This window comes from Hyperolius riggenbachi, chromosome 11 (assembly GCF_040937935.1).
Source record: "Hyperolius riggenbachi isolate aHypRig1 chromosome 11, aHypRig1.pri, whole genome shotgun sequence".
Classification (NCBI taxonomy): domain Eukaryota; kingdom Metazoa; phylum Chordata; class Amphibia; order Anura; family Hyperoliidae; genus Hyperolius; species Hyperolius riggenbachi.
In genome coordinates, this window is record NC_090656.1 from 42042795 (window position 1) to 42069248 (window position 26454).

Below are 26454 nucleotides of genomic sequence, written 5' to 3' on the forward strand. Positions count from 1 at the left end.
TTCTGGATAAGAATCATCAGAATCCTTTTCCATTAACAGGCATAATGTTGGAGAGCCACTCGGTGTTCCGTCACTAGCAAATGAATGTCAGAAGCAATTAGTGACAGATCAGTGAACAGAGAGGCGCTTATACTTGCTACGCAGCCATAGCAGTTAAGGCATCGGGTCTTTTTCAGTGACCTGAGGAAGCGGGCAAGCACCCGCGAAATGTGTTATCAATTATAGGTGCTCTAATAAAAGACCTCTTTTCAATAAACTGGTCCAAATTCTTCAAGAGAGTTAAGGTTACCTCTCTGTTTATAAGACTAACAGCTTATTATCCTATCTTTTATGCAGTGGGCGTCTCCACCTCTGTTTTAACCACCTTTTCACCATCACACACTGATGGGCAGTGGGAGAGTGGCTTGCCGAGTCCGCCTAACGCCGATTGGCATCAAAGTGCTTTGGGCGGGATAAGCGGGGTACGTGAGCTCGCACGTACTTTCCTTGCACATCAACAGAGCACGGATCTGGGATCAGCCTGCCAGCCGCAATCAGAGCTGGCAGGCTGATATAGAAAAAAAAAGCAAATTACATTTGTACAGCGCTGCGATCTAGCGCAGCGCTGTACAGGGGACAGCCCTGTCACTTAACTGTCCCTCCTAACGGCTCCCAATCTAATCCCTCTCATAGGCTTATGCCTATGAGAGTGTAGTGTAATGTATGGATCGCAGTCTAAGGCCAATTAAGGGGGGGGGAGTAAATTATAGGAAATAGGGATTTTTATTAAAAAAAATAAACAATTTTAATGAAAAAAAAAAATCGCAGCAGCAATCAGAGACCACCAAAGGAAAGCTCTATTATAGGCAAGAAAAAGAGGTAAATTCATTTGGCTGCTAAGTTGTATGACCGAAGTGGCGAAGTGCTGAATTGTAAAAAATGGCCTGGTCACTGGGGGAGTATAAACCACTGGTCTTCAAGAGGTTTAAGGGAACATGCGCAGAAGACCCAGACTGGCGCAGAAGACCCAGTTACTGGGGCTGATTGCGGCTGAACTGGAGACCGCGGGAGGACGGCGAAGGACTTGCACGTGTTTATGGGGTGGGAGGAAGCTTCGGGTAAATATGAAATCTTTACATAGTGAGATCTCTGGTACACTTTAAGATCAGCTAATTGTCCCATGACTAGGGACACTATGCTACTTGAAAGAAATTAATTTAGATGAATCTATGCTGCTGCATGTATTACTGATCGGAAAGTTGCCATGTGACATGGGCCTTAGAAAGGAACTTCACTGGATGTGACGTAATGACTGAAATTGCTTACATTTTACAATATTAATTTACAGATTATTTAGTCATTTTTCCCATTGTAAAATCTTTCCTGTCCCTGATTTACAGTCTTAAATTTATCACAGATGGAGACGTCTTTACTGCTGTCAAGGCGTATCACTGCGGAATGTTTGCTGTGTGTTCCGAAGTGAGCAGAAACAACACCTGGTCTTTCAGCATGCTCTGGGGCAGAAGGCTGCATAACTATATAGCCTAAGCTGAACATCACTAGGAGGGTGGTTACATACCAATATACAGCATTTTATCGGGCAGCATTGTGGCATAGTGGTTAGCGCTCTCTCCTTGCAGCACTGGTCCGTTTGGAATCCTAGCCAGGGCACTATCTGCACGGAGTTTGTATGTTCTCCCCATATCTGTGTGGGTTTCCTCCGTGCACTCTGGTTTTCTCCCACATCCCAAAACATAGTTAACTAGCTTCCACCTAAAACTGGCTCTAGACTATGATGCATACACTGCATTATACATAAAATTGGCCCTATACCACAATGCATATATAGACATATGACTGGTAGGGATTAGAGTGTGAGCCCCTCTGAGGGACAGTTAGTGACAAGACAGTATATACTCTGTACAGCGCTGGGGAAGATGTCGGCACTCTATAAATACTCAATAATATCTAACTGTTTCTGATGCTGAAACCAGGAGCTGCCTGGGTATCCCTTTGAATTCTACAATATGTAGTTGCTCTGCCTCTGTAATTCAAGTGGTTGGTTGCTTCTCTGTAAACCTCCTGACAGCAGCTTTGTACATCAGGACAGCAGCACACCCTGCTCCACAGAACTGGTCACACTGAGTAGGTATGGAATTCACCACAGTGGAGGTTCACCAGCAACAAACCTCGTCCCATAATGCCCAGCATGACCTTTGACCTCAAGGCAGCTGGCCAGCAAGGATGGAGTTCACCATGGTGACTCTGCTCACAAACCCGCGTTCCCTTCAGGACATACAGGTCCGCGAACGCCACTGGCACGCTGACTCCAGGACAATATGGGATGGATGATTGCTGCTGGCAATTCTATGTTGCAGTGAATTCCTCCTTCAGTACTGAGTTATTGCAAAAAAAAAAAAAATTCACTAACAATTGACAGACACCATTTAGATTTTATAGCCACATTATTTTTTTCTTTAAGTATCTATATAGTGCCGACATCTTCCGCAGCGCTGTACAGAGTATATTGTCTTGTCACTAACTGTCCCTCAGAGGGGCTCACAATCTAATCACTGCCACATGGTTGTAACAAGATCAGGCAGTAAATTGTTCCAAGTCTAAGGGCTCTTTCAGTGTCATTTGGCTGCTTATTTGCTGGGGACATGCAACTTTTGGTTGCAAAATAATGCATGCGTATGGCAGTGGTTGTAAACAAAAGCATGTCAGCAGTTGTCACGCAGTGTGAATACTGCCCAGTAGAAAAGCCCTGCATGTTGCATCCACGGCCAGCTGACACCCGCTCAGATGCACAGGCAGAAATCGCCACAAGTGCTGGATGCTTGCAACTTTTAAAACAGCTCACCTTCTTTAACTGAGCTTGCAGAAACCACAGAAAAGAAGTTTAAGTCTTCTGCACATGAGGACTGTCACCTGCAGGGATCTGGACTCCATGACTCGGGTGACGGTTCAAAGCTGAGCTCTGCACAGACCCATCACTAGCCTAGAGGCTAACATGGTCACTATAGATTAGGGCTGAGGAAGGGTACACACCAGAGTGGTTTCTGGCAGGTGGGGTGAGTAGTAGGACGAGGCACTTGGGGTCGGTCACATGTCTAAATATCCATTATGTCAGCTCTTTAGATGATTTCGGGGGCATCCGTACACATGCTAGATTCTCAACCAAAGTAGTCCATGATGGCTGTCCTGGCCAGCTAGCTTTAGAGGGGAGAGGAAACCGAGTACCCTCCCAGGCAGTTGCTTTCTGAACTCGGCAGAGATCAATCAGGTGTGATTTCGGTGCACCAAATAGTAGTTAGGTCTGTTTTTGTCTTTGATGTACTCAGTTTGCCTTATGCTGTGTAGGAGAAAAACAACAGGAATTGTCTTAGACTCCTTGCACACTATGTCCATTCAGTTGCATTGTAACGGACAATATTATCGCATCCCAGTGATATTCCTATGGGGCTATCGCATTCATTGCGGTGCAGTGTTGCGATTCCGGTGGAATAATGCATTAAATACAGTGCGTTCATAGGGTAACGTGCGGGTTTACAGTGGCAATGAAAATGACTTTCAATGGGATTGTATGGTTCACTGCAACGTGTTGTAACTTGTTGCATCGCATGTGTAACGTGCGATGCTACTTTCTGCAGCATGCTGTCCAGATTCTCACTGTAGTGCGATCTTGCCGGCATTTAACTTGGGAGTTAGGTAGCGTTTCCCTGCTCCTTTCGCATGCGGGGAATACTGCTGAATTGGCCCGGATTTGGGCGTAGTGGAAATAGGCCCTAAAGCTTTGTTTCCACTGGGTCTGATTTCCAGATACTGAATGCGCACAAAATTTGCTTTAAGTGTAACAGCTCATCGAAAATCATTGGGCTGTTTCCACCTAATGCAGGAAATTTGCATGTTCGTGTCATAAAACAAACAGGTCTGTAGTGGAACATAGCGCCACCCTCTATGACGCATGCATATTTCTGACGCGCTATACATACAGTACATTATCCAGAATGCCACATTGCTCCAGCAAACACTGGCCCCTAGTGGAAATGCCCTAAATCTACGCTGGCAATCTCTTTTGCAAAGACCTCTCCATTAAAGTGAACCTGTTTACAGTTACATTTACATCAAACAGTGCTGCATTGCAATCCATCCTCTTGCAAATACAGATTTCCTAAAGTCAGTTTGCAGAGGAACAGGCACACACTCATCTTCCACATGTCAATGCTCAGGCCTGTCTAGTGGTCATAATTGTTCTGTAGCATATGAACAGGGGGTGTGGCTATGCTCATATAACCAGGAAGTCCCTGTTTCTATAGTAACTGCTGTTTAATAGTTTACTGCCCACAGATTTGCTTTTCATAAGGTAAAAATAGAATTGTCAATGTCCAGGTGTTTTTATTGAGAAAGAAATCACTGCACGCGTTAGTCAGCATTTGTCACAGGAATCTTGGGAAGAGGATGTGGAACTTGCAGTAAATAATGGAAGGATTAGGCATGCCCTTGTTCTTGCAATAGGGTAGATTCCTGGTGTGGAATGAAGCAGCAGTAGTTTACCAGGGAACATGTTTGCCTTATGCCTTATGGCTAGCGCTAGAAGTAGATTGCTGCTGTCACATTCTTCAGTTGACCCAACAGGCAATATAACACTCAGTATGTCATGTGCTGGGGGCTTAGCCTTAATATTAGGATTATACCTTCGGGCAAAATTCTCCACAGGCCAATTCAATACATTCTGCCATTTCTGTAAAAAAGACAATGGGCCTGATTCACAAAGCGGTGCAAACACTTTGCACGCCTGTGAAAAGCCCTTTATCACGCCTAAACTTAGTTTAGGCATGATCTGAAGGAATTCGCGCGAACTCCCGCGCGCAACGTTTTGCGCGCGTAGTGCGGTGCGCTATGCGCGCAGCGCACCGTGCTTCGCGCGAAGTGCCCATTAAGCCCTATGGGACTTAAAACTTTGCATGCGGGAGCTTCGCGCGAGTTAGAGCACAAAGCGGTGATAACTTTGCTAGTGCAAAGGTTATCACGCCTAAAGTCTTTTAGGTGTGATAACTGAGTTATCACCGCTTTGTGAATCAGGCCCAATTTGTAACAAAATGATTATATCTGTTTTAGCAAACCATTTGAACTAAACATAAATTCCCTTTTAGATCACATACCTTCCGTCTTTGTAGGGTTGTACCAAGTAAATATGCTCACTAATTGACCAATGTTGCCTTACAATCGACATTCTGATTGATCAGATCGATACCATTGATGGTACCAATTCACAAGAAACAATTAGATCATCGATCCGATTATCAATCCATTTCAGATCGATTGTATTTGAAATGATTGGATTGTTACAATTTTTAATTCTATTTATGGTCCCAATCAAAGATTTATGACCGTTTCTCTCCACTTCAGCTAAATTGGATCATTAGTAGGCACCTTTATCTAGGCAGAGGACACGACCTCTGTATACCTCGTACGAAGGCCACTTCGTAAAGTCACATTTTGTCATGTGCTTTACAGACCGTTACAATAATTAAGATATATATATATATATATATATATATATATATAATAATAATTTTATAGCACTGGCATCTTCCGCAGGGCTTTACAAAGTATATAGTCTTGTCGCTAATTGTCCCTCAGAGGAGCTCACAATGTAATCCCCACTATAGTCATCACAGTGTAATCCCTACCATAGTCATATGACCAGCAAAGTCTAGGGCCAATTTAGGGGGAGCCAATTAACTTTTCTGTATGTTTTGGGGGATGTGGGAGGAAACTGGAGTGCCCAGAGGAAACCAACGCAGACACGGGGAGAACATACAAACTCTGTGCAGATAGTGCTGGGTTGTAAACCAGGGATGCAGCGCTGCAAGGGAGGAGTGTTGCCCATATATTCATCTGCTGCTTGGAGTTACAGGCACCAACCTCCATGGTAGCATACTTAAAGAGAAACTCCAATCAAGAATTGAACTTTATCCCAATCAGTAGCTGATACCCCCTTTTACATGAAAAATATAATGCTTTTCACAAACAGACCATCAGAGGGCGCTGTATGACTGATTTTGTGCTGAAACCCCTCCCACAAGAAGCCCTGAGTACCACGGTACTCTGGGCAAACTGCCACAATGTAACAATGTTCACAGACAGGAAATGGCTGTTTACAGCTGTCTGTAACAGCCAGAACAACTAAGAGCAGCTACATAACCTGCCCACAGTAAAAATGTCACCATGTAATAAATGTCAAAATGTAAATCAGACTCACACTTATACTCTACCACGTAAGCACCCCGTGCGCACCTCTGACCAAACCTCAACAATAGAAACCCACACACACACTCAAATCGGCGATGATCTTGGCAGCAGACCTCTCCTTCTCTCTTTCTCCCCTATTCCTATCTTTCCTACCTCTCCACTCCCTCCCTATTCTTCCTTCCCTCCTTCTCCCTACACACTCCTGTCTGGATGATACGACGAGATACCTACTCACTTAAGGAGATAATACTAGAGATAGTCTCTCCTTAAGTTCCAATGTTATATAATAGTGTGCCATTATACCTAGTGAATCCTCTGCATTTTTCTTTCTCTCATTACAATTAATGCTGTCAATTATAAGTCAACAGACATTAGAATGGCAACCAAAGCTTTCAAGAATTCCTGTACAAGGTATCACTTTTTTTTTGCATTACAATGTTGATGGGAAGATGTCTCCCTGTTTACCTGTTCCTCTACTGTTTTGTATTATATTAAAAATCAATAAAAGTCATTTTACAAAAAAAATAAAAAATGTAAATCAGGGATTTTAAAGATTTTACAATGAGCAAACACTGACTAAATCATTTATACATAATTATGGTAAAAATGAAGCACTTTTTTACTACATTATTTTCACTGGAGTTCCTCTTTAAGGCTGTTCACTCCCTCTCCCTGCTGCCAGTAAAAGCCACGCCCCCATAAGTCGTGAGGGCAATATGGTGACAAAGTCCACATAGGGGCAGGGGAAGTTGAGTCTGGCTGATCGGCATACTGTAGCTTCTCCTCTCTACTGATCCAAAGCCTATAATTCTAATCTCTTTCCTTACCCTAAACCCTCTCCTGCCCCATGACTAACATTGTAACAATGTACTGTAAAATGGATGTGACTATTGTTGCTCTTTAAAGTGAAATATAGTATGATGATAAAAGTTTAGGTATAGTACTGATTCAAATTTAGTCTTTCCTGACATACCATAATATTGTTTACTTTCTAAATCCCCTCGCCACACAAAATGTTATCATTATATAAAACTTCCATTTCCTTAATCACCTCCCTTGTCATGTTAGATCTTTAGATCTTATAAAATCCTTTAAATGCTTTCATCTAGATGTTCACAGCGGTGGTCGCTGCTACTTGTGGTGGCCTGATCAATCCATACCGCCTGATGGGAGAGAAGGCATAGCCAAGGGGATGTTTACCACCCCACCCATTTTCAGTAGGGCCAGTGAAAGGATGTGGGGAGACCAAGGTTTGGCCTTCAGACTTCATGGAGTTTGTGAGAGATCGTGGCAGCCCATTGGGCATGGCAAATCACATAGGTAGTCACTTGAATGATTAAATCTAAAGATCGGTATTAAGGTGCTTTTGTAAGATATACTGTACTTATCTCATGTGGAAACACAAAATGGAACACCGTTCTATAACAATTTTAAAATCTAGGTGGTCAGTTTATATACTGTGGCTGGCTTCCACTCTCACTCTTTATGTGTGCTGAGCTTTCTCCTCACTCCTTGCTCCTTCCCTTGTGTCAGAAGTTCATCTCTGAGCATGGAAGTCCTACAGAAGAGTGCCCAGGATTTATAGTACTGGGTTATTAACCCTTAGAAGGTAAAGTTGGCAAATTCTTAGATGGATTAGTACTACATACAGTATACACGTTACTTCATCATACTACAGATCACTTCAGGATTACTTTTAGGCTGAGCTCATCACACTTGGTTAGTTTGTAGCTTAAACATTTGTGTCTTTGTTTTCTCTCTTCCATAGACTGTCGTGCTTTGCTGAAGCCCATGGCGTACACATACAGCAGCTCTTCAGCTGGACCAGTGGGCTCCCATTATTGCGTCTGCCGAGTAGAACTTTCTGTTTCCTGTCAGAGCCTCCTCGACCGGGATGTCGCCTCTAAATCTGACCCTTTTTGTGTCCTATTTCTGGAAGTGAATGACAAGTGGACAGAGGTACAGTAATGAAAACATCATTTCAGTCCAAGTGAAACAAACACTGCATTATCTTGCACTGGGTAAATATTGATTATGTTTCTCAGAGTGGCTTGAGTTCTCAGAAACCAGACCTGGAGCGAGAGGCTATAACTGGTAACAGTTATAGCTTCTTGTCCCTTGGGCACAGAAGGTTACCTTCATTGTATGATTCATGTGTTGTTTATCGGACAGTTTAGTCAAATACAGAACATATAGATTTTCTGCTTTGCCATTTTGTGATCACAGACATCACGCTAAAACTCAACACTTTTTATTTATTTATTTTTTTACCCCAAAGCTATATATACGTTATATATTTTTAGCACCTCAGATGACCCTTCACACCTGTCTAGTGGCATTGTAGTGGGCTGTGTGAAAGTGGAAAACAAAGACCAATGCTGCCTTGTGATAACTTGTCCATGTTTGCACCAGTTTTTGAATGTGTATAATTTGCACATGGGGTATTGCTAGAATCGCTGGAGATCAAGGTATCAGCGATGAGAAAACTATGCAATACCTGGGTGGTGTCACGATAGACTTTGGATTAAAAACTGTTTGTGAAACGGTAGGAGTGTGGGGGGATCTGAAGGTTCTTTAAATGCATTTACTTACGCGCACCATCTGCAACCATTTTTGCTATACCTCTATGGCCACCACAGCGCTTTGCAGACTCCAGCGGTAACAGAATCTGCAGCTGCATGGACTCATTTGTGACACTGACTGTTTGGAACTCCACCCTTTATATGCTTGCATGTCTGTGTGAACAAAGGCTAGCTATCCAGCATTACTTGGTCAGCATGATGCAGGGAGGCGCCAGAGCCAATGATACAGTCATACAACTGTCCTATTTTACCTGTGACCAGTGTCTGCAGATGGAAGTGCAATGCAAGGTACTGGCCCCTGCGGCTGCTTTCGTTTCATTTTTCTGCTAGTTCTTGCTACCTAGAGAGGTGGCATTCATCGCCAATGTAGTGCTTGTCATGCTGGTAGCTAGCAATCTACTTTACATTTTTACTTGTTCCTTGAGGCCAGGCAAGTGCAAATGAAAACCCCCAGCACCAACCCCACTGATAGGCAGGGCTGTGGAGTCGGTATAAGAATCTTCCGACTTCGACTCCTCAGTTTATGAAACCACGACTCCGGCTCCAGGTAACCAAAATGGCCCCGACTCCTTAAGGTGGCCACACACCATACAATTTTTTAAATATCTGTTCAATTCAAGGATTGCAATCAATTTCTCTGACTGATTGTAACATTTCAAAAATCTGATCAATGTTCCACACACGTATGTTCAATTTTTCCTTAATTATGATAAAAATGATTGGAAACTCTAAAGAACTCTAAGGTGTATATATTAATAAACTGACAATCTAACAAACAACATTCAATATTCATAAAAATTGATCAGAAAAATCCAGCTCTCCTGATCAACTTTTATCGAATAAAAATGGGAAATCTGATCGGATTTCTTGCTCGAATGAAAAAAAAAAGCTTTCGATTTCTCTGGGAATCCGATCTTATTTATCGAATTACTGTAAAGTCGGATCATTTTATTGTATCGTGTGTGGCCACCTTTAGTCTAATATTTAACAGTGCTGTGGATTTTGTACAAAAATCTCCCGACTCCGACTCCTCAGTTTATGAAACGACGACTCCGACTCCAACTCCGACTCCAGGTACCCAAAATTGCCTCGACTCCGACTCCGAAACCACAGCCCTGCTGATAGGTGCCATTGCCTTTGCCTAATGGTAAGTATTGCAAGATTGATGGGTGGCATTCATGTCATCCAGTTCATGATGCAAGTTAGCAATATTGTCTACCTTCCTACCACTCCCTGGAGCACAGACTACAGCAGCAGTGCTGGCACACACCATCTTGGTCTGGCACTCCTACTTTTACTTTAAAATGTTTGCTATTTGTATGTACACTTATGGGTGACATTCCAGGTGCAGTCCAACCTGCTCACGGTGCCAGCTAGCAATGCGGTTCACACTCCGTCTTAGATCCCCCCATCTCCTCCTGCTGCCGCCACCTTTCAGTATCTGTGCTTCATTAATGCTTCTTATATGTACACTTCTGGTTGGCACCGCTGATGCAGTCCACCCAGCTCATGGTGCCAGCAATGCGGTCCACACTCCGTCTCATGGCTCACCGCCTTCTATTCCTGCTGCTGCTGCCTTTCAGTACTCCACTGACGCAACTTGTATTTACACTTCTGGGTGGCATTGCCAGTGCACTCCACACAGCTGTATGACTATCTTCCTGGAGGGGGGTACAGAAGGCTGCGCTTTTTGTTCTCATTGCATATGTGGCAATAGAGATGGCAGTTTTAGTTAGACCTAACAGCTTTTATTGCAGTCTACAACAGCTGGAATTAGTGAAAGTTGAACTGGAACTTTCCACAGGGCTGATAAAATTGGGAAGTGAAGGAATACTTACACAGTGGATTTTTTACTGTAATTAATTTAGTTGTTGGTTGATAAATCATTTGCTCTCATAAACCCAGCGCTATGTTCCAGTTCAGCCCCTGTTAATTCCGGTTCTGCTAGTTCAAAGAAATATTGTTAAAGATGCGCTAAAAGCCACCTATATGGTTTAACAATAATAAGCAATACTTCCAACACATAGTGAGACGTACCTTGCCTAGAAACTGGGGCCATCAACATGTAATCAATAGATCCTGTCACCACCCAGTAGCGGCACCCACCTGCCTCACAAGATGTCCTTAGTAAGGGATTTTTGAATTGTAGCCAGAATGCATTGTGGGTAGTCATGAGGCAGTCTTCTGGGCATCAGTAATCCAGAATGAACTGATCACTGCTCAGCAGACGTCCACCCATCATGCCACTTAAAGAGAATCTGTACTCTAAAATTCTTACAATAAAAAGCATACCATTCTATTCATTATGTTCTCCCGGGCCTCTCTGTGCTGTTTCTGCCCCTCCCTGCTGCAATCCTGGTTTGTAATTGCCAGTTTTAGGCAGTGTTTACAAACAAAAAACATGGCTGCTAACCAGCATGCGATAGGCTGAGAGAAGCTCAGTCTGTGACTCATACAGAGCCTGCAGGGGGCATGGAGAGGGTGTGTATAGCTTCTGCCTGTCACAAGCAGAGCAGCACATTCCTGCCTGAGTGCCTGAGCCTGACAAAGCTGACAAAGGAAAGAAGATTAGATTATATAACAGAGATAATACAGCCACTGTGCAACTAGGAAAGGTTGCAGTAAGACAGACCACATTAGAACAGGTATAAGAACTTATAGGATAGAAGAAATAAGGCTGAAAATTTTGTTACAGAGTCTCTTTAAACTTTCTTGGTTCACATCATGGGTGCCACTGTGCAATGAAAATGGATGGGTCGAAGAAAACAGTAATTTTCTATGGGTCAGTACACAGTGACCTATTTTATTTTTATCTTTTGACTACACAAATGTTCTTGTATAATGGATTGGATTGCCATTCATTTACTACTCAGCGTAAAGGTGGCCACGCGCAATACAATGTGATGTTTGGTTTTCCTGTTTTTCCATAAAAAAAACGAAAGGTCGTATTGAAAAATATGTGTTTTTTTGTTTTGTTTTTTTATTGAGAAATGTGATGTAATATCCTTTTTTTTTTCAATATTTTTAGATTAGCCACAGTGGAAAATTCTAATCATTTTTTTTTTTTTTTTTTTTTACAAAATTGGATGGTGTAGGATAGATTGTAAATTTCCTGGTTTATAGACCCAAGCAAGGTGTAGGATACAGTGGTCAGGTTTTTCAAAAGTTACAATCATTCACAAAAAAAAATCATAATCCTTGAATCAGAAAAAAATATTCAAAATTGCACTGTGTGTGGCCAAATTTAAGGCTGGATTTACACTTAGGGCTCAAACCCACTAGCAGCCTTTTTCTAAGCACTAGTGATTTGTAAAGCTCTTGCTAATGCAATGCTATGGTGGATTTTTATAAAATCACATCACTCAAGTGGCATCACACACAGAGCATTACATTAGCAAGAGCTTTTCAAATTACAAAGTGCTCAGAAAAGCGCTCCTAGTGGGTTCCAGGCCTTAGATGCTTTGCGTTGAGTTCCGTCCCATTGCATCCCATTGAAAAAAAGCATGCTGCTACTCAATGCGACTTAACACAACGCATCTAAGTGTGAATCCAGCCTAAATGAATGATGCTGCTTCCAGGCTCTCTGGATCATGTGATGAGGAGTAAATAATGACGGGAGGGGGAAGGGAGTTCAGGAATAACCCTCCCCAGTCAGGACATTGGAAGTGTGACAAGCTAACACTGGAGACTCTGTGGTCAGTTGCTTTATGTGGCCTGCTGAAATGTGAGCTCTGCTTTGAGGTCCCTTGTGCATGAGCTGGCGACTACAGTTAAAAATAAAACAATAATATTGCTCAGTGAACAACTCCAGTAAAAACTGGCTGCAGACTCTCACTTCATCAGTTTGCAGCTCATAGAAGTTTGCTAAAGTTTGTGCAGATTGCCTGTTAACACATTGGTGTATATGCACAACATCCCATCTTGTGATTTAAAGCACACTAGCTGGAGACAAAGCTACCTGAGGTAAGTACGGAGGTATGTCCATGATAGATCCACATACCTCTGTGCATTGTCCGTCACTCTCCTCGTTCCCTCCTTGACTCTTATCAAGTTTTCAATCAGGAAGAGGTAGGCTTGCTGAGATGTCCCCTCCTGTCATGCTCCCATTTTCTCCTCTTTCCTGGTCAATCCAATGCTCAGAGGAACAGACAATGGCCTCAATTCACTAAAATCATGAGCTGGAGAAAATAAGGCAAGAGAAAACTTGCCACCACACAGTGAGAGAGTTCTCTTACCTCTTCTGTAGTTATTGTCACATGCAGTTAATTAACAGCCTGTCTTTAAATTGAACCTCCGGACTAAAAATCTACTCAGCAGAACTGAAAAGGCTTGGTGTTTCTTTAACAGTTTCACAGCATCAGAACTTTGTTTTTCTTACCAAAGCATCATTTTTAGCTGCATTTTTACCTAAGCTCCACCCATCAAAGAAAACTGCCCGGGCCTTTTTTCCCTGATGCTGTGCAAAGCATGATGGGATTTCCTATGTTGTTATTCACATTGCCTAGCAACTGGGAGGGGTGATCAGCACACAGGACAGTTGGAACTGTGTCTCATGCTCCCTGTCATCTCCTTTCAACCAAAAAGATGGCTGCCCTCATGAAATCAAACATTTGCCTGTTCTTTTAAAACAGTGTGGGTAGGAGATTATATTACCTATCTATTTTAATTAACATAACTAATGTAACTTATTGACAGTATGTTTGTTTAGGTTGAAGTTCCTCTTTAACTTTAAAATTCTGTAGTTATTTTAAGGATTGAAACATTAACTTTAGAGATCTCACCTCAACTTAAAGACAGAAGAGTTAACTTTAGGTTTGCCTGAGGTAAAAGGTTTCCTGAATACTACATGCCTTATCACCATGGTGATAACTCTAGAAACGCTATTAAAGACAGGAGATAAGCTTAGTGAATTGAGGCCAATGTACAGAGGTATGTGTATCCAGGATGAACTTACTATCCCTCTGTGCATACCTTGGGTAGCATTGCCTTGGGTCAGGTATCCTTTAAAGAGGAGCTGTTAGGTATAAGGTCTCAGAGAAAACAAACACATATATCAGTAGCTAAAGATTGGCTGTACTTATATTACATATGCATTTCACTGTCCACGATTGGATTTCACAGAATTTTTATATAGTATTTGCAGAGAATGATGCTCCTGACAGCTCATGGCAGGTTCCATGTTTGTCTGCCTCCTATGAAGCCAATTGTGATGTAATATCCTCCCTGCTTCCTGATGATTCGACTTACAAAAAAGACAACACTACTGTGCAGTGAATATTAATTAGCCATGTGGCTAGGAACAATAGTGGACTCATGCAGTATACTCTGCCCGGAGATTTTTCAGTGCTGTGAGCTGGACTGCGTTACAAGCTGTTGTAACATGAGCCTGTAACTTCTCAATAGCAGCCGAGGGGAGGACCCAAGGTGGGAAGAAGCAGCCCCAGAATGCTTTGCAGTATGGTATGCGGCCTCTCGGCCAGGGCTGTGGAGTCGGAGTCGTGGAGTCGGAGAGTCGGGCAATTTTGGGTGCCTGGAGTCGGAGTCGGGGAAAAATGCACCGACTCCTAATGAATTTGTAACTGTAATTAAAATAGAAAATATGATACATTTTTCTATTTCTCAGATAATAGTCATTAAAAATAATGTATATATACACTATATATACCGTAGTAGCTGTGCTTAGTCCACAAAAATGAAATAAACCAATCAAAATTAGTTACTTGTGCTGCTTCAATAAAGCAGTATTATTAAGGTCAGATATACATATCTGATTGTGACTGTATATATGATGTGTACACAGGAATCTCTTATATATACTAAATAACATCTATGCTGTAAGAATAAAGCCTGATGTGTAGCTGTGTCACTAATAGAGATGGTCAACGAGATGGAAATAATTCTGCATTGATGCTGATTTACGCAAATGTATGCACTCCCTTTGCTGATGAAATCAAATAATTTGATATGTTGTTAAAATTTGGTTTGGTGACTACAAATTAAAGGGTAACTGAGACGGATGAAAAGTAAAGTTTTATACATACCTGGGGCTTCCTCCAGCCCCCTTCAGTCTAATCAGTCCCTCGCTGTCCTCCACCACCCGGATCTTCTGCTATGAGTCCTGGTAATTCAGCCAGTCAGCGCTGTCCGGCCGCATGCCGCTCCCACAGCCAGGAACATTCTGCACCTGCGCAATAGTGCTGCACAGGTGTAGTATGCTCCTGGCGGCGGAGTGTGTGCATGCGCACTACGCCCGACTGGCTCAAGTACCTGGACTCATAGCAGAAGATCCAGGTGGTGGAGGAGGAGGACAACGAGGGACTGATTATCCTGAAGGCGGCTGGAGGAAGCACCAGGTATGTATAAAACTTTAATTTAATCTGTCTTAGGTTTACTTTGTTACACAGTAGTACTATACTCTACATATGCACTCCCCACAGAGCTGCAGGGAATCCACTGAGAATGCTGTGCACATTGAACACAGAGGTGTTGTCTGTATACAATCTCCTCATTCCCCTGCAGAGTACCTGCACATCATTCTTACATGTACCCACACTTACATTGCCTAGGGCCTGATAGATGTTCTTTGTTCCGGTTTGTACCTTTTACAAGTACTCTTACCAAGGACTAGTTTTAGTCTAAAGGGAATAAATATAGTAGTCTACATATCCTTCTCACTTCAGTTGTCTTGTAAAATTCCTAAGCATTGGCAGTTAAGAGACGAATTTCATGTTACATACTTTTAATCAACAAAATTGTAATATGCAAATTAGAGGAGTCGAGGAGTCTGAGTCGGTGGAATCCTAAACTGAGGAGTCGGAGTCGGTGGATTTTTGGACTGACTCCACAGCCCTGCTCTCGGCCTCTTAAGAGCTTGGGAATAACAGCCTTGCTGTTCAGCACACATCAAAAGTAAGAGAGATTTTTAACTTCAGTATTGCCTTTTTGGCTTCCTTGTAAACTTTAACACAGGAGAATAGAGGTTTAAATTAGCTTTTGCAGCCTGACAGTTACACTTTAAGTGAATCTTTAGTCAATGTGCCGCATAGCTTGTATAAGATCAGAAGCTAAAGGTTTCACGGAGGGCAGAACATTATTACAAACTTGTAATAAACATGCAGAGAGGACCAGATTACCCAAAGATAATCACTAGCCCAATCCAATAAGAGGTTCCTAATTTAAGAGATCCACACTCCCCTGTCCTCTTACATTGATTTTTCTTCCAGCCTTGTAAGACATACCTTGGAAATAAGCCCTTGCATGATTTTTCTGGATTTCTGCTGATCTGTGCAGCTGAAAAACTTCCAGCTTCCTCCTTTACTTTGTTTAGTTGTTATTCATCCAGCACATGATTTGCATTTGAACATGAGCAGCGCTAGGAGCGTGCCATGGAGAAATAAGCCACTGAACCATTACAGAGCATATCCCGAGAGCAAGCTGTAACAAGCAGTGAGGTTCTGCCTCTGCCAGGACTCAGCCAAATGTGCTGAATTCAGGACATATAGGACTAGCGCTGATGTATGAAGCTAGACACATGAGGTATTATCATTATCATGTTTCATTTCAAGTATACCTGAAGGCAATTTTTCAGCAAAAATGAGATACCGCAGTAGAGGGATAATCTAGAGCAAGGGTGTCAAACTCAAATACAAAGTGGGCCAAAATTGTACACTGGGACCCAGTCGCCGGACCAACCTTAATGTCTAAAGGGCAACTTCCTCCCTTATATAGTGCCCAGGGGTCTAATGCCCCCCCCCCCCCTTCAGCTTCTATACAGTCCCCTGGTATCTAGTGGTCCCCTGCCTCCCCATAGTTTCCTGGCATCTAGTGGTCCTCCCTGCCCTATACAGTTTCCTGGTGTCTAGAGCCCTTCCCCCTATACAGTTCCATAGTGTTTAGTTATTTCACTTGTCTCCCCCATATGTCTTCCCTAGTGTTCTAGGGCTTCACCTCCAATATAGCTTCCCTGGTGGTCTAGAGTGGGCCAAACATAATGCAAAGTGGGAACAGGGAAATTACCTCACCTCGGGTATAACCAACAATAAGTCGGCCAGCCGGTGCTCAGTGTCATGCAGGTCCACCACACCTGCAAACGAACAGGCAACAACGAAAGGAAGACACGGCACTCAGGAGCTGTGTGCAGCGACAAGCTGTATTGAAGCAGACAGTACACTACATGTTTCGGGCGGAGCCCTTCATCAGGTGTGACACCTGATGAAGGGCTCTGCCCAAAACATGTAGTGTACTGTCTGCTTTAATGCAAAGTGGGGAAACCCCTTGAGGGCCAAATCTGATGGCTCCGAGGGCCATATTTGGACTGCAGGCCGGAGTTTGACATATATGATCTAGAGGCTTCCCCATCCCTTTTGAGCTTGTAGATCCCGTGTCAGGACCCTCTAAACCTAATTGAAAAGTACTTGCCAAGTAGGTTGATGTGGCTGCGCTCCCATCAATGTATGAGCGAGGCCACACCACGCAGGCACAAGGCAGTCTACACCTGCGTAGCAGCACAGAACCGCTCATGCACGGCTATTTCCTCCGTGTTACTGCAGATGCACAGGCTGTCAGCCTGGCTCTTTTATGGACGGGAGCGTGTTTGCAGCGAAGAAGAACAGGGTCCCGGCAACCAGCAGTCGGCTCAAGAAGGACTTATCTGCGAGTCAGACTTAAATTTCTAACTTATAGCTGGAATTAGGGTTGGGGGCATCTCTCTCGCTCTCTTTCAGACCGCAGGGAAGAGGAGACTAGAGAACTCAGCATGCAGCGATGGAATAGGTATGTTCCTTCCACTGCAGTCACTCTGCACATAGTATGCATATAGGGGAAGAGAGAGATGGGCACCCTTGGGAGAGTTGTGTGCGAACATTCTGGCCAGATAGGGGGTATCGTGTGGAATTGGGCCAAGACTGGCTGTACTTTGGTGCGTTTATATACTTGGATCCATCACAGGTTCCCCTTTATGCTGAATACACACCATGCGTTTCCACGTGGAATGCGTCCGTCGATACGCGTCGATTCGATTATTTCCGAGCATTTCCAAACGCATTTCGATGATTTTTAGGTCGATTGCCATGTAAAGTATGACAAATCGACCTAACAATCCATTGAAACTTGAATTGGACATGTCGGAAATAATCGAATCGATGCGTATCGACAGACGCAACGAACGCGGAAACGCATGGTGTGTATCCAGCATTAGACTGTCCTTTTTTCTCTATGAATGGGAAGGTTGAGCATACTTCCCTACTCAGTGACAGCCTATGATGGTTTATAACTGGCCATGAAGGGGGGAGGGAGCAGACAGCTAGAGATTGCTAAGGAGGAAATGAGGAGCTATGATTTGAAGCCACATGGGTGCTTCATTTTTTGTTGTACAAAGATTGCATTTTATTTAAAGAAAAAAAACATTTGTGTCTGTAAAATTTATATCTGAAAAGTGTTCTCACCGAACTGAGGATTTTGGTTTTTTTTGAATGAGCAGAAGCAGCAGGAGGTGGGATGAGACTGTGTTGGAACGGAAATGTGTCCCTTTTTCAAGGAGCAGACATCTAGCAGGCGATGTCATTAGTCTATGCATCAAGGAGCAGACATCTAGCAGGTGATGTCATTAGTCTATGCAGATTCGATAGGCTGGACTTTCATGAATATCCGTGCCGCCAGTCGCATCCCTCTGCTCAGTCAGGTCCATTAAAAAGCAAACCACTTGTTCCCGTGTTCTTTTGCTTCCTGCCGGATAAATGAGGCTACAGCCTAGCCTGATAATCTTTTGCGTGGGCAGTTTTTCTTGCACAAAATAGTACAGTAAATTGAGACAGCAGGACCATTTACCCTCACAGTTGTGCTAATTTTATGGTAATTTTTCTTCTGATGGTTTCTTTATGGCGATAAGCGCAGAGAATGGTGACCTTTTAAATCTGTCTCTAATGGAACCCACAGGAGCTTTTATGGGCCCTGCGGAAGAATTTTCTGCTGTAAAAGAAAGCAAAGTGTTTGTAATATGCAGAATGAGTGCCACATAATAACAGTCTTTATGTCTATTTGTAGTGCATTGTCTATGTCACTCGGAATCTACTGTTCAGCCTTCTCTCCCCTCTGCTCTTATAAGCTGTTCCCTCATTAATTGACGCGTCTTTACTGCTAATTTATTTTATACAATGCAGCAATTTTATTACCGATTTATTTTTTGTAAACGCCAACATGCTCTTTACAGTGGCAGGGGGCGGCGAATGTCAGGTACCAAAAAAGTATTTTAAAAAAATGAAGGAGATTATGACAATAACTTTGAAAAGAATGTGACCGAACTTCCTTTAACTTGCTAGATAACTTCATGTAAGTAAAAGACAGAAGAAATATTCAGAAGAAATATACAGGAATAGTTTCACCTTGGAGCATAATCCTCAACATGCTTTTGCTAGCCCCTTTTTAAAGGGGCACTACAGCGAAAAACTATAAAATTTAAAATATGTGCAAACATATACAAATAAGAAGTACGTCTCTTCCAGAGTAAAATGAGCCATTAATTACTTTTCTCCTATAATGCTGTCACTTACAGTAGGCAGTAGAAATCTGACAGAAGTGACAGGTTTTGGACTAGTCCATCTCTTCATAGGGGATTCTCAGCAAGGCTTTTATTCTTTATAAATATATTCCCTAAAAAGGATTTAACCACCTGAGGACCCACCCTTTACCCCCCCCTTAAGGACCAGCGCTGTTTTAGCTGATCTGTGCTGGGTGGACTCTACAGCCCCCAGCACAGATCAGGGTGCAGGCAGAGCGACCAGATCGCCCCCCTTTTTTCCCCACTAGGGGATGATGTGCTGGGGGGTCTGATCGCTCCTGCCTGATGGGTGTTGCGGGGGGGGCACTTCAGAACCCCCCTCCGTGGCGGGATTCCCCTCCTCCCTCTCCTCCCTGTCCCCCTTGGTGATCTGGGCTGCACAGGACGCTATCCGTCCTGTGCAGCCAGTGACAGGCTGTCCCCTGTCACATGGCGGCGATCCCCGGCCGCTAATTGGCCGGGGATCGCCGATCTGCCTTACGGCGCTGCTGCGCAGCAGCGCCGTACAATGTAAACAAAGCAGATTATTTCCGCTTGTGTTTACATTTAGCCTGCGAGCCGCGATCGGCGGCCCGCAGGCTATTCACGGAGCCCCCCGCCGTGAATTGACAGGAAGCAGCCGCTCGCACGAGCGGCTGCTTCCTGATTAATTAGCATGCAGCCGGCGACGCAGAACTGCGTCGCTGGTCCTGCAGCTGCCACTTTGCCGACGCGCGGTATGAGTGCGCGGTCGGCAAGTGGTTAAACAATGATGCTGGCCAGCTTCTCTGCTCCCTACACAGTTTTTTGGCAGTTGGGCAAAGCAACTGCCATTCACTAAGTGCTTTTGAAAATAAATATATCCCTGAGAATCCCCTATAAAGAGATTGACTAGTCCAAAACCTGTCACTTCTGTCAGATATCTACTACCTACTGTAAGTGACAGCAACATAGGAGAAAAGTAATTTATGGCTCATTTTACTATGGAAAAAATGTACTTCTTATTTGTATATGTTTGCACATATTTTTACAGTTTTCCGCTGTAGTGCCCCTTTAACAATATTATAGCTCAGGGATCATAAATTAGACCCCTTTTGTCCTGTACCTTTGGGAGGCCTATTCCAGTGAAAAAGTAAACAGTTAAAATCTGACACAACAGGGTTTTCTTTATTTTCAAAGTCTAACTGCCAAAATGGTGTGTGAGTATAGAGGTTGGCTGGTATCGTACTATTTTGCAGTTAAACTGCCGTTCAAGAAATAGCTTTTGAAAACAAATAAAATTCTGAGACTCCCCTGTGAGGAGATGGACTAGTCCAAAATCTGTCGGTCCTGTCAGATTTTAACTGCTTCCTTTTTTCACTGGAGTGTAAGAATAGTATAGATCCTTCCCGTTCCTCCATGTGGTCCCTCTTTCCTCCGCTGTTAGCCAGTAAAGTTGTTCGACCAAACCATTCTTTAGAACTACTCGTTTCCCCAAGTAGTTCTGAGGAGAAAAGCATGGCTACTGCACACTCACAAGCACAAACTCGCGCATGCGCAGTAGTTATGCACTTGTCCTCAGAATTAGTCAAAGACACAGGTCAATCAGCTTTACTGAAGGACAGTGGAGAAACGAGGGGCCGCACAGAGGGTCAGGAAGGCTCTATACTACCCAGAGCCTTTTCTCTACTCAGGTAAGTATCTAATGTGAGTTTTCTCACTTCAGGTTTCATTTAAAGGGTACCTGAAGTGACTTATAAAAGAACGTTAGATACTTACCTCAGTAGTGGGAAGCTCTGAATGGTCCAGAGGTAAGGAAGGAGCCTCTTACAGCCCACCATTCTAATCTATTGCATGGTCCTGCTATATCTGTTTGATTCAGTTTTGAAGCCTCTGGACCATCCAGGGACTTCCAACTACTGAGGTGAGTACCTACCCCCCCTCCCCAGGCCTTTTTATGTGTACTGTACTTAAAATTACAGATCAATCCAACAGGATAAGTTCAGGAGTTTGCCATCCTCCCCTTATCAGTAGTTACTAGCTTTCCTGCCTTGTTGTTGCCATGGCGGTCACATCAGGGTAACTCAGCCGGCTGCCTATTCAAGGTGACTTACAGACAAGAGAGAAGACAAGGAAGATACAGCTAACCACTGAGGAACACTAGCCTGATCACAGCTATGACCTCTCTAACCTCTGTTCCTCTGCCACTAACAAGAATGTAAATTAGCTACCATACAGTGTAATGGCAACAGAGAGTGTTAAGGAATTACAGCTCGCAAAGTCTATAGCATTTTATCTGACAATTTCCTGCTTTTCATTAGTTCACTTCAGAAATGCCTGCTTGCCATTCGCAGATCTCAGCAGGCCGGGCACCTGGAGACACAGGCTGGCTATCCCGGGATATCCGTAGAGCTAGCTGTGAGCAGAACAATGGACATGTATCCTTCTGGCATCAGAAGGTGGATGTATGATGAGCAGCAGGGGCAAGCTGCAAGTAGCTCCAACTGCTGCAGGACAGAATTCTGAGAGTGCTCTCCCCATTCTGATCTATAACACTGGTTTAACAATAGCAGGGACCCGGCTGCTGGGGGGGACTCCAGAGCCTTGGAGTGGCAGCCCTTATATATACAGTCAGGTCCGAAATTCTTTGCACTCCAGAAATTTTTCCAGAAAATCAAGTATTTCTCACAGAAAAGTATTGCAGAAACACGTTTTGCTATACACGTTTATTCCCTTTGTGTGTATTGGAACAACACAAAAAAAGGGAAGGAAAAAAGCAAATTGGACATAATGTCACATAAAACTCCCAAAATAAGCTGGGCAAAATGATTGGCACCCTTTATTACTATTATTATTATTATTATTGATATATAAAGCGCCAACATATTCTGTGGCGCTGTACAAAGTAGGAAAACAAACAAGGGGTACTTAACCACTTCCGGGTTTCGGGTGGTTTGGATGATCTGTGCTGCGGGGGCTCTTCAGCCCGCAGCACAGATCAGATAGCAGGCAGGGCGATCAGACTTCCCCCCCCTTTTTCCCCACTACGGGGGATGTCCTGCTGGGGGGGTCTGATCGCCGCTGCGCTGCTGTGCCTAGCGGGGGGGGGCTCCTCAAAGCCCCACTCCGCAGCGCTATTCCTCCCTCTGCCTCCTTCCCTCCCTCCCCTCTTCATTATGGGCTGCGCAGGACGGAAATCCGTCCTGCGCCGCCTCAGATAGGCTTCAGCCTATCAGATGCCGGCGATCCCCGGCCAATCAGAGGCCGGGGATTGCCGATCTCCTCTACGGCGCTGCTGCGCAGCAGCGCCGTATGTATGTAAACAGCTTTACATTTACCTTGCGAGCCGCGATCGGAGGCTCGCAGGGTGTTCACGGAGACACCCTCCGTGAACTGACATGGAACGCATGGAAGCCGCTTCATGATTCAGGGGCGTACTTATGCGTACGCAGAATTCTGAAGTGGATAATGATGCTGGCAATAATATACATCAAATCTGGATATTGGTACAAAGTACAGAACTGGTGGTTACAATGACAGATGTAGCATGATGAATAAAATGTATAACAGAGTGCAAGCTATGAAATTAACAACAAAATCCAAGACACATAAGGGTGAGAGAGCCCTGCCCTTGCGAGCTTACAATCTAAAGACATGTCAGGATGGAGAGCGGTATTGCATCGGCGGGGAGCAGCGCGACCGCTGTGCCCGCGTCCGACGTCATCGCCGGCCCGGCGTGTCAGGGTCCAGCGGTGCTTGCTAGCTACACTGGGCTCTCGGCACTTCACAGGGATAGAGCAGCCCGCGCTCTATCCCTGTGAAGTGTTTCCTTGCCTGTTGTTGCGAACACATCCGTGCTAGCGCTCAGACCTTAGTCAGATCCATGGGTGTTTGAACAGGCAGGACCCCGGATATTCGCACTAAGCTTAGGACTATTATTATTATTGTATTTTGATATTACTGTGTATGACCTCTTGCTTGAACCTTTGGTTTCTCTCCTGCCTCTCGATTCTGTACCTTTGCCAATCTGATCTGTTGCCGACCTCTGCCTGTCTATAGACTGATTCTTGCCTCACGATTCTGTACCTCAGTTATCCTGATCCGTTGCCGACCTCTGCCTGTCTATAGACTCTGATTCTTACCTCACGATTCTGTACCTCAGTTATCCTGATCTACTGCCGACCTCTGCCTGTACGACCTCGATCCCACCAGTGGGCCCTTGCCACTGGGGGCTGAACCCTTTAGGTGCCTGGGTATACCCACCCTGAAAGTGTGCACCAATCACCTGTTTTTTACACGTTGAATAAAATACTGAAGTCAGCTAAGTTCTGAGCCATACACTGATAATCGTTACAAGACCCTTAACTTCATATTTGGTTGCACATCCTTTGAAAAAAATAACTGAAATCAGTTACTTCCTAAAACCATCAATATGCTTCCTACACTTCTTACCTGGAATTTTGGACCACTCTTCCTTTGCAAACTGCTCCAGGTCCCTCTTATTGGAAAGGTGCCTTTTTCCAACAGCAGTTTTAAGATCTCTCCACAGGGTTTAATGGGATTTAGATCTGGACCCATCGCTGGCCACTTCAGAACTCCCCAGCGCTTTGTTGCCATGCATTTCTGGGTGGTTTTTAATGTTTTGGGGTCATTGTCCTGCTGGAAGACCCAAGATCTCGGATGCAAACCTAGTTTTCTGACACTGGGCTCTACAGTTCAACCCAAAATCCTTTAGTAATCCTCAGATTTCATGATGCTTTGCACATATTCAAGGCACCCAGTGCCAGAGGCAGCAAACAACCCCAAAACATAATTTTACCTCCATCATATTTCACTGTAGCTACTGTGTTCTTTTCTTTTTGGTAAACAGTAGAATGATGTACTTTACCAAAAGCTCTATCTTGGTCTCATCTGTCCACAAGACGTTTTACCAGAAGGATTTTGGCTTACTAAAGTACATTTATCAAACTGTAGTCTTGCTTTATTATGTCTCTGTGTCAGCAGTGGGGTCCTCCTAGGTCTTCTACCATAGCATTGAATTTCATTTAAATGTCAATGGGTAGTTTGCGCTGACACTGATGCTCCCTGAGCCTGCAGGACAGCTTGAATTTCTTTGGAACTTGTTTGGAACTGCGTATCTGTTACGGCCAAAAGCAGAAATTGGCCAATTCTAAAATTGGCCGGCCATTTCTAGAACTGGCCGATTTGACGTCGGCCAAAGTCCAAAATGATGGGAATTTCTGACATTGGCCGGCCAGTTCTAGAAATGGCCAAAGTCAGTCAGCCAAAGTCCAAAATGCACAAATCCCAGAACATACCGGGTCCTGTCCAGCACCATGAATGGCACTCGGAACTTCCTCTCTGCTCTGAAAGATACAACATAATAATCTTTTTAAAGAAAAGCATTTCTTAGTTACAGCTGATACAAATCCTGCAATAAATCTGCAGTGTGTCTACATCCTGCTTTCTTGGGAGCAGACATATTGTTAACATCCTGTCCTGTGGTGATTAGTCACAGATGAGGGGGATGCATGGCTGGGGGGTGCTTTGCTGGGCGCTATGCATGGCTGGAGGTGGGGCCTTTGCTGAGAGGGGGGGGGGCCTTTGCTGGGCGCTTTACATGGCTGGGGGGATTTGCTGGGCGGTTTGCACGGCGGGTGGGGGGGGGGGGGGGTTTGCTGGGCGCTTTGCAGGCTGGGGGGGGGGGATTTGCTGAGCGCTTTGCATGGCTGGGGAGGGGGGATTCTCTGGGCGCTTTGCATGAATGGGAGGGGATTTTCTAGGCGTTTTGCATGGCTGGGGGGATGTGCTGGGCACTTTGCATGGTGGGGGGGGGTTTGCATGACTGGGAGGGGATTTTCTAGGCATTTTGCATGGCTGGGGGGATGTACTGGGCGCTTTGCATGGCTGGGGTAGTTTTGCATGGCTGTGGGGGGGGGGGGGGGGCTTTTCTGGGTGCTTTGCATGGCTGGAGACATTTGCTGTACGCTTTGCATGGCTGGGGGGGGGGCAACCTGCGCTATTTGCAGGCCTCAGATCAGGGCGACCAGAGCGGCAGAGAGAAGCAGAGCAGTGCGCACGCTACCCACCCTGACCCATACACTTCAGATGCAGAAGTAAGCAATGACGTTACTTCAGCATGGAAGTGTATGCGTCTTGCGGGTCGCGTGTGCGCTGCTCTGCCTCTCTTTGCCTCTTCGGTCCAGGTCATCCTGATGTGAGGTCTGTGCGGGGGAAAGGCGAGCGGGACTTCGGGACTTGGCCGGCCACACTTAGCCAGAACGCGTTCTGGTCGGCCAAAGTCCGCAGGGAAAGTTTATTTTGAACATCGGCCGCATCAGCCGGCCACTTCTAGATTTGACCGGCCAGAACTCGAGGTGGCCAGACTTCCGTAACATATCCCCCATCCGGACTATTCTGCCTTGCATCAATTTTTCTCTTCCATTTGCAACCCATGGCTACAGTGCCATGGGTTGCAAACTTTTTGATAATGTTGCACTCTGTAGACAAAATCAAATCTTGATCTCTGGAAATGGACTTGTAACCTTCAGATTGTTGATATTTTTCCACAATTTTGGTTCACAAGTCCTCAGACAGTTCTCTTCTCCTCTTTCTGTTGTCCATGCTTAGTACGGCACACACAGACACACAATGCAAAGACTAAGTGAACTTCTCTCCTATTTATCTGCTTTCAGGCGTGACTCTTACATTGCCCACACCTGTTACTTACCCCAGGTGAGTCTAAAGGAGCCTCACTTGCTTTAACTACTTTCGGACTGAGCGAGTATAAATCTACGGCGGACAGGGGGCGCTGCGGTCCTGACCGGACGTAAGCTCTACGTCCCATTGACCCCGCCCGTCCCCGTCGCTCGGTCCGCTCTGTCCCCGCCGCAATCAGTTGCCCTGCCGCCTCTATGACGGCAGAGCACTGTGAGCCGGGCAGGAGCCGTTTTCATTGGCTCCTGGCCCTGTCATTCATGTAAGCCTTTCCCATTGGCTTACATGGAGTGACAGGGTCAGGAGCCAATGAAAGCGGCTCCTGACCGGCGAGAGAGCAGCTTGCGGCGGGGACAGAGCGTCGTGTACGGCGGGAGCGACGGTAACTTGCGGCGATTCGTCGGG

At 44.7% G+C, this 26454-nt stretch overlaps 1 protein-coding gene across 2 annotated transcripts in view; it reads left to right on the forward strand.

Annotated features, from left to right (window-relative positions):
* Positions 1–26454, forward strand: part of CPNE2 (copine 2) — a 215659-nt gene that overhangs the window by 87086 nt on the left and 102119 nt on the right. Inside the window, exons 1-2 of one of the 2 annotated variants that reach the window (XM_068260755.1) lie at positions 4285–4345; positions 8006–8196. In XM_068260755.1, the coding sequence (XP_068116856.1) occupies positions 8029–8196 (168 nt within the window). In that variant the 5' untranslated portion in view covers positions 4285–4345; positions 8006–8028. Of the gene's footprint in view, positions 1–4284; positions 4346–8005; positions 8197–26454 lie in introns of those variants that run through there. The other variant, XM_068260756.1, reaches the window with a different exon arrangement.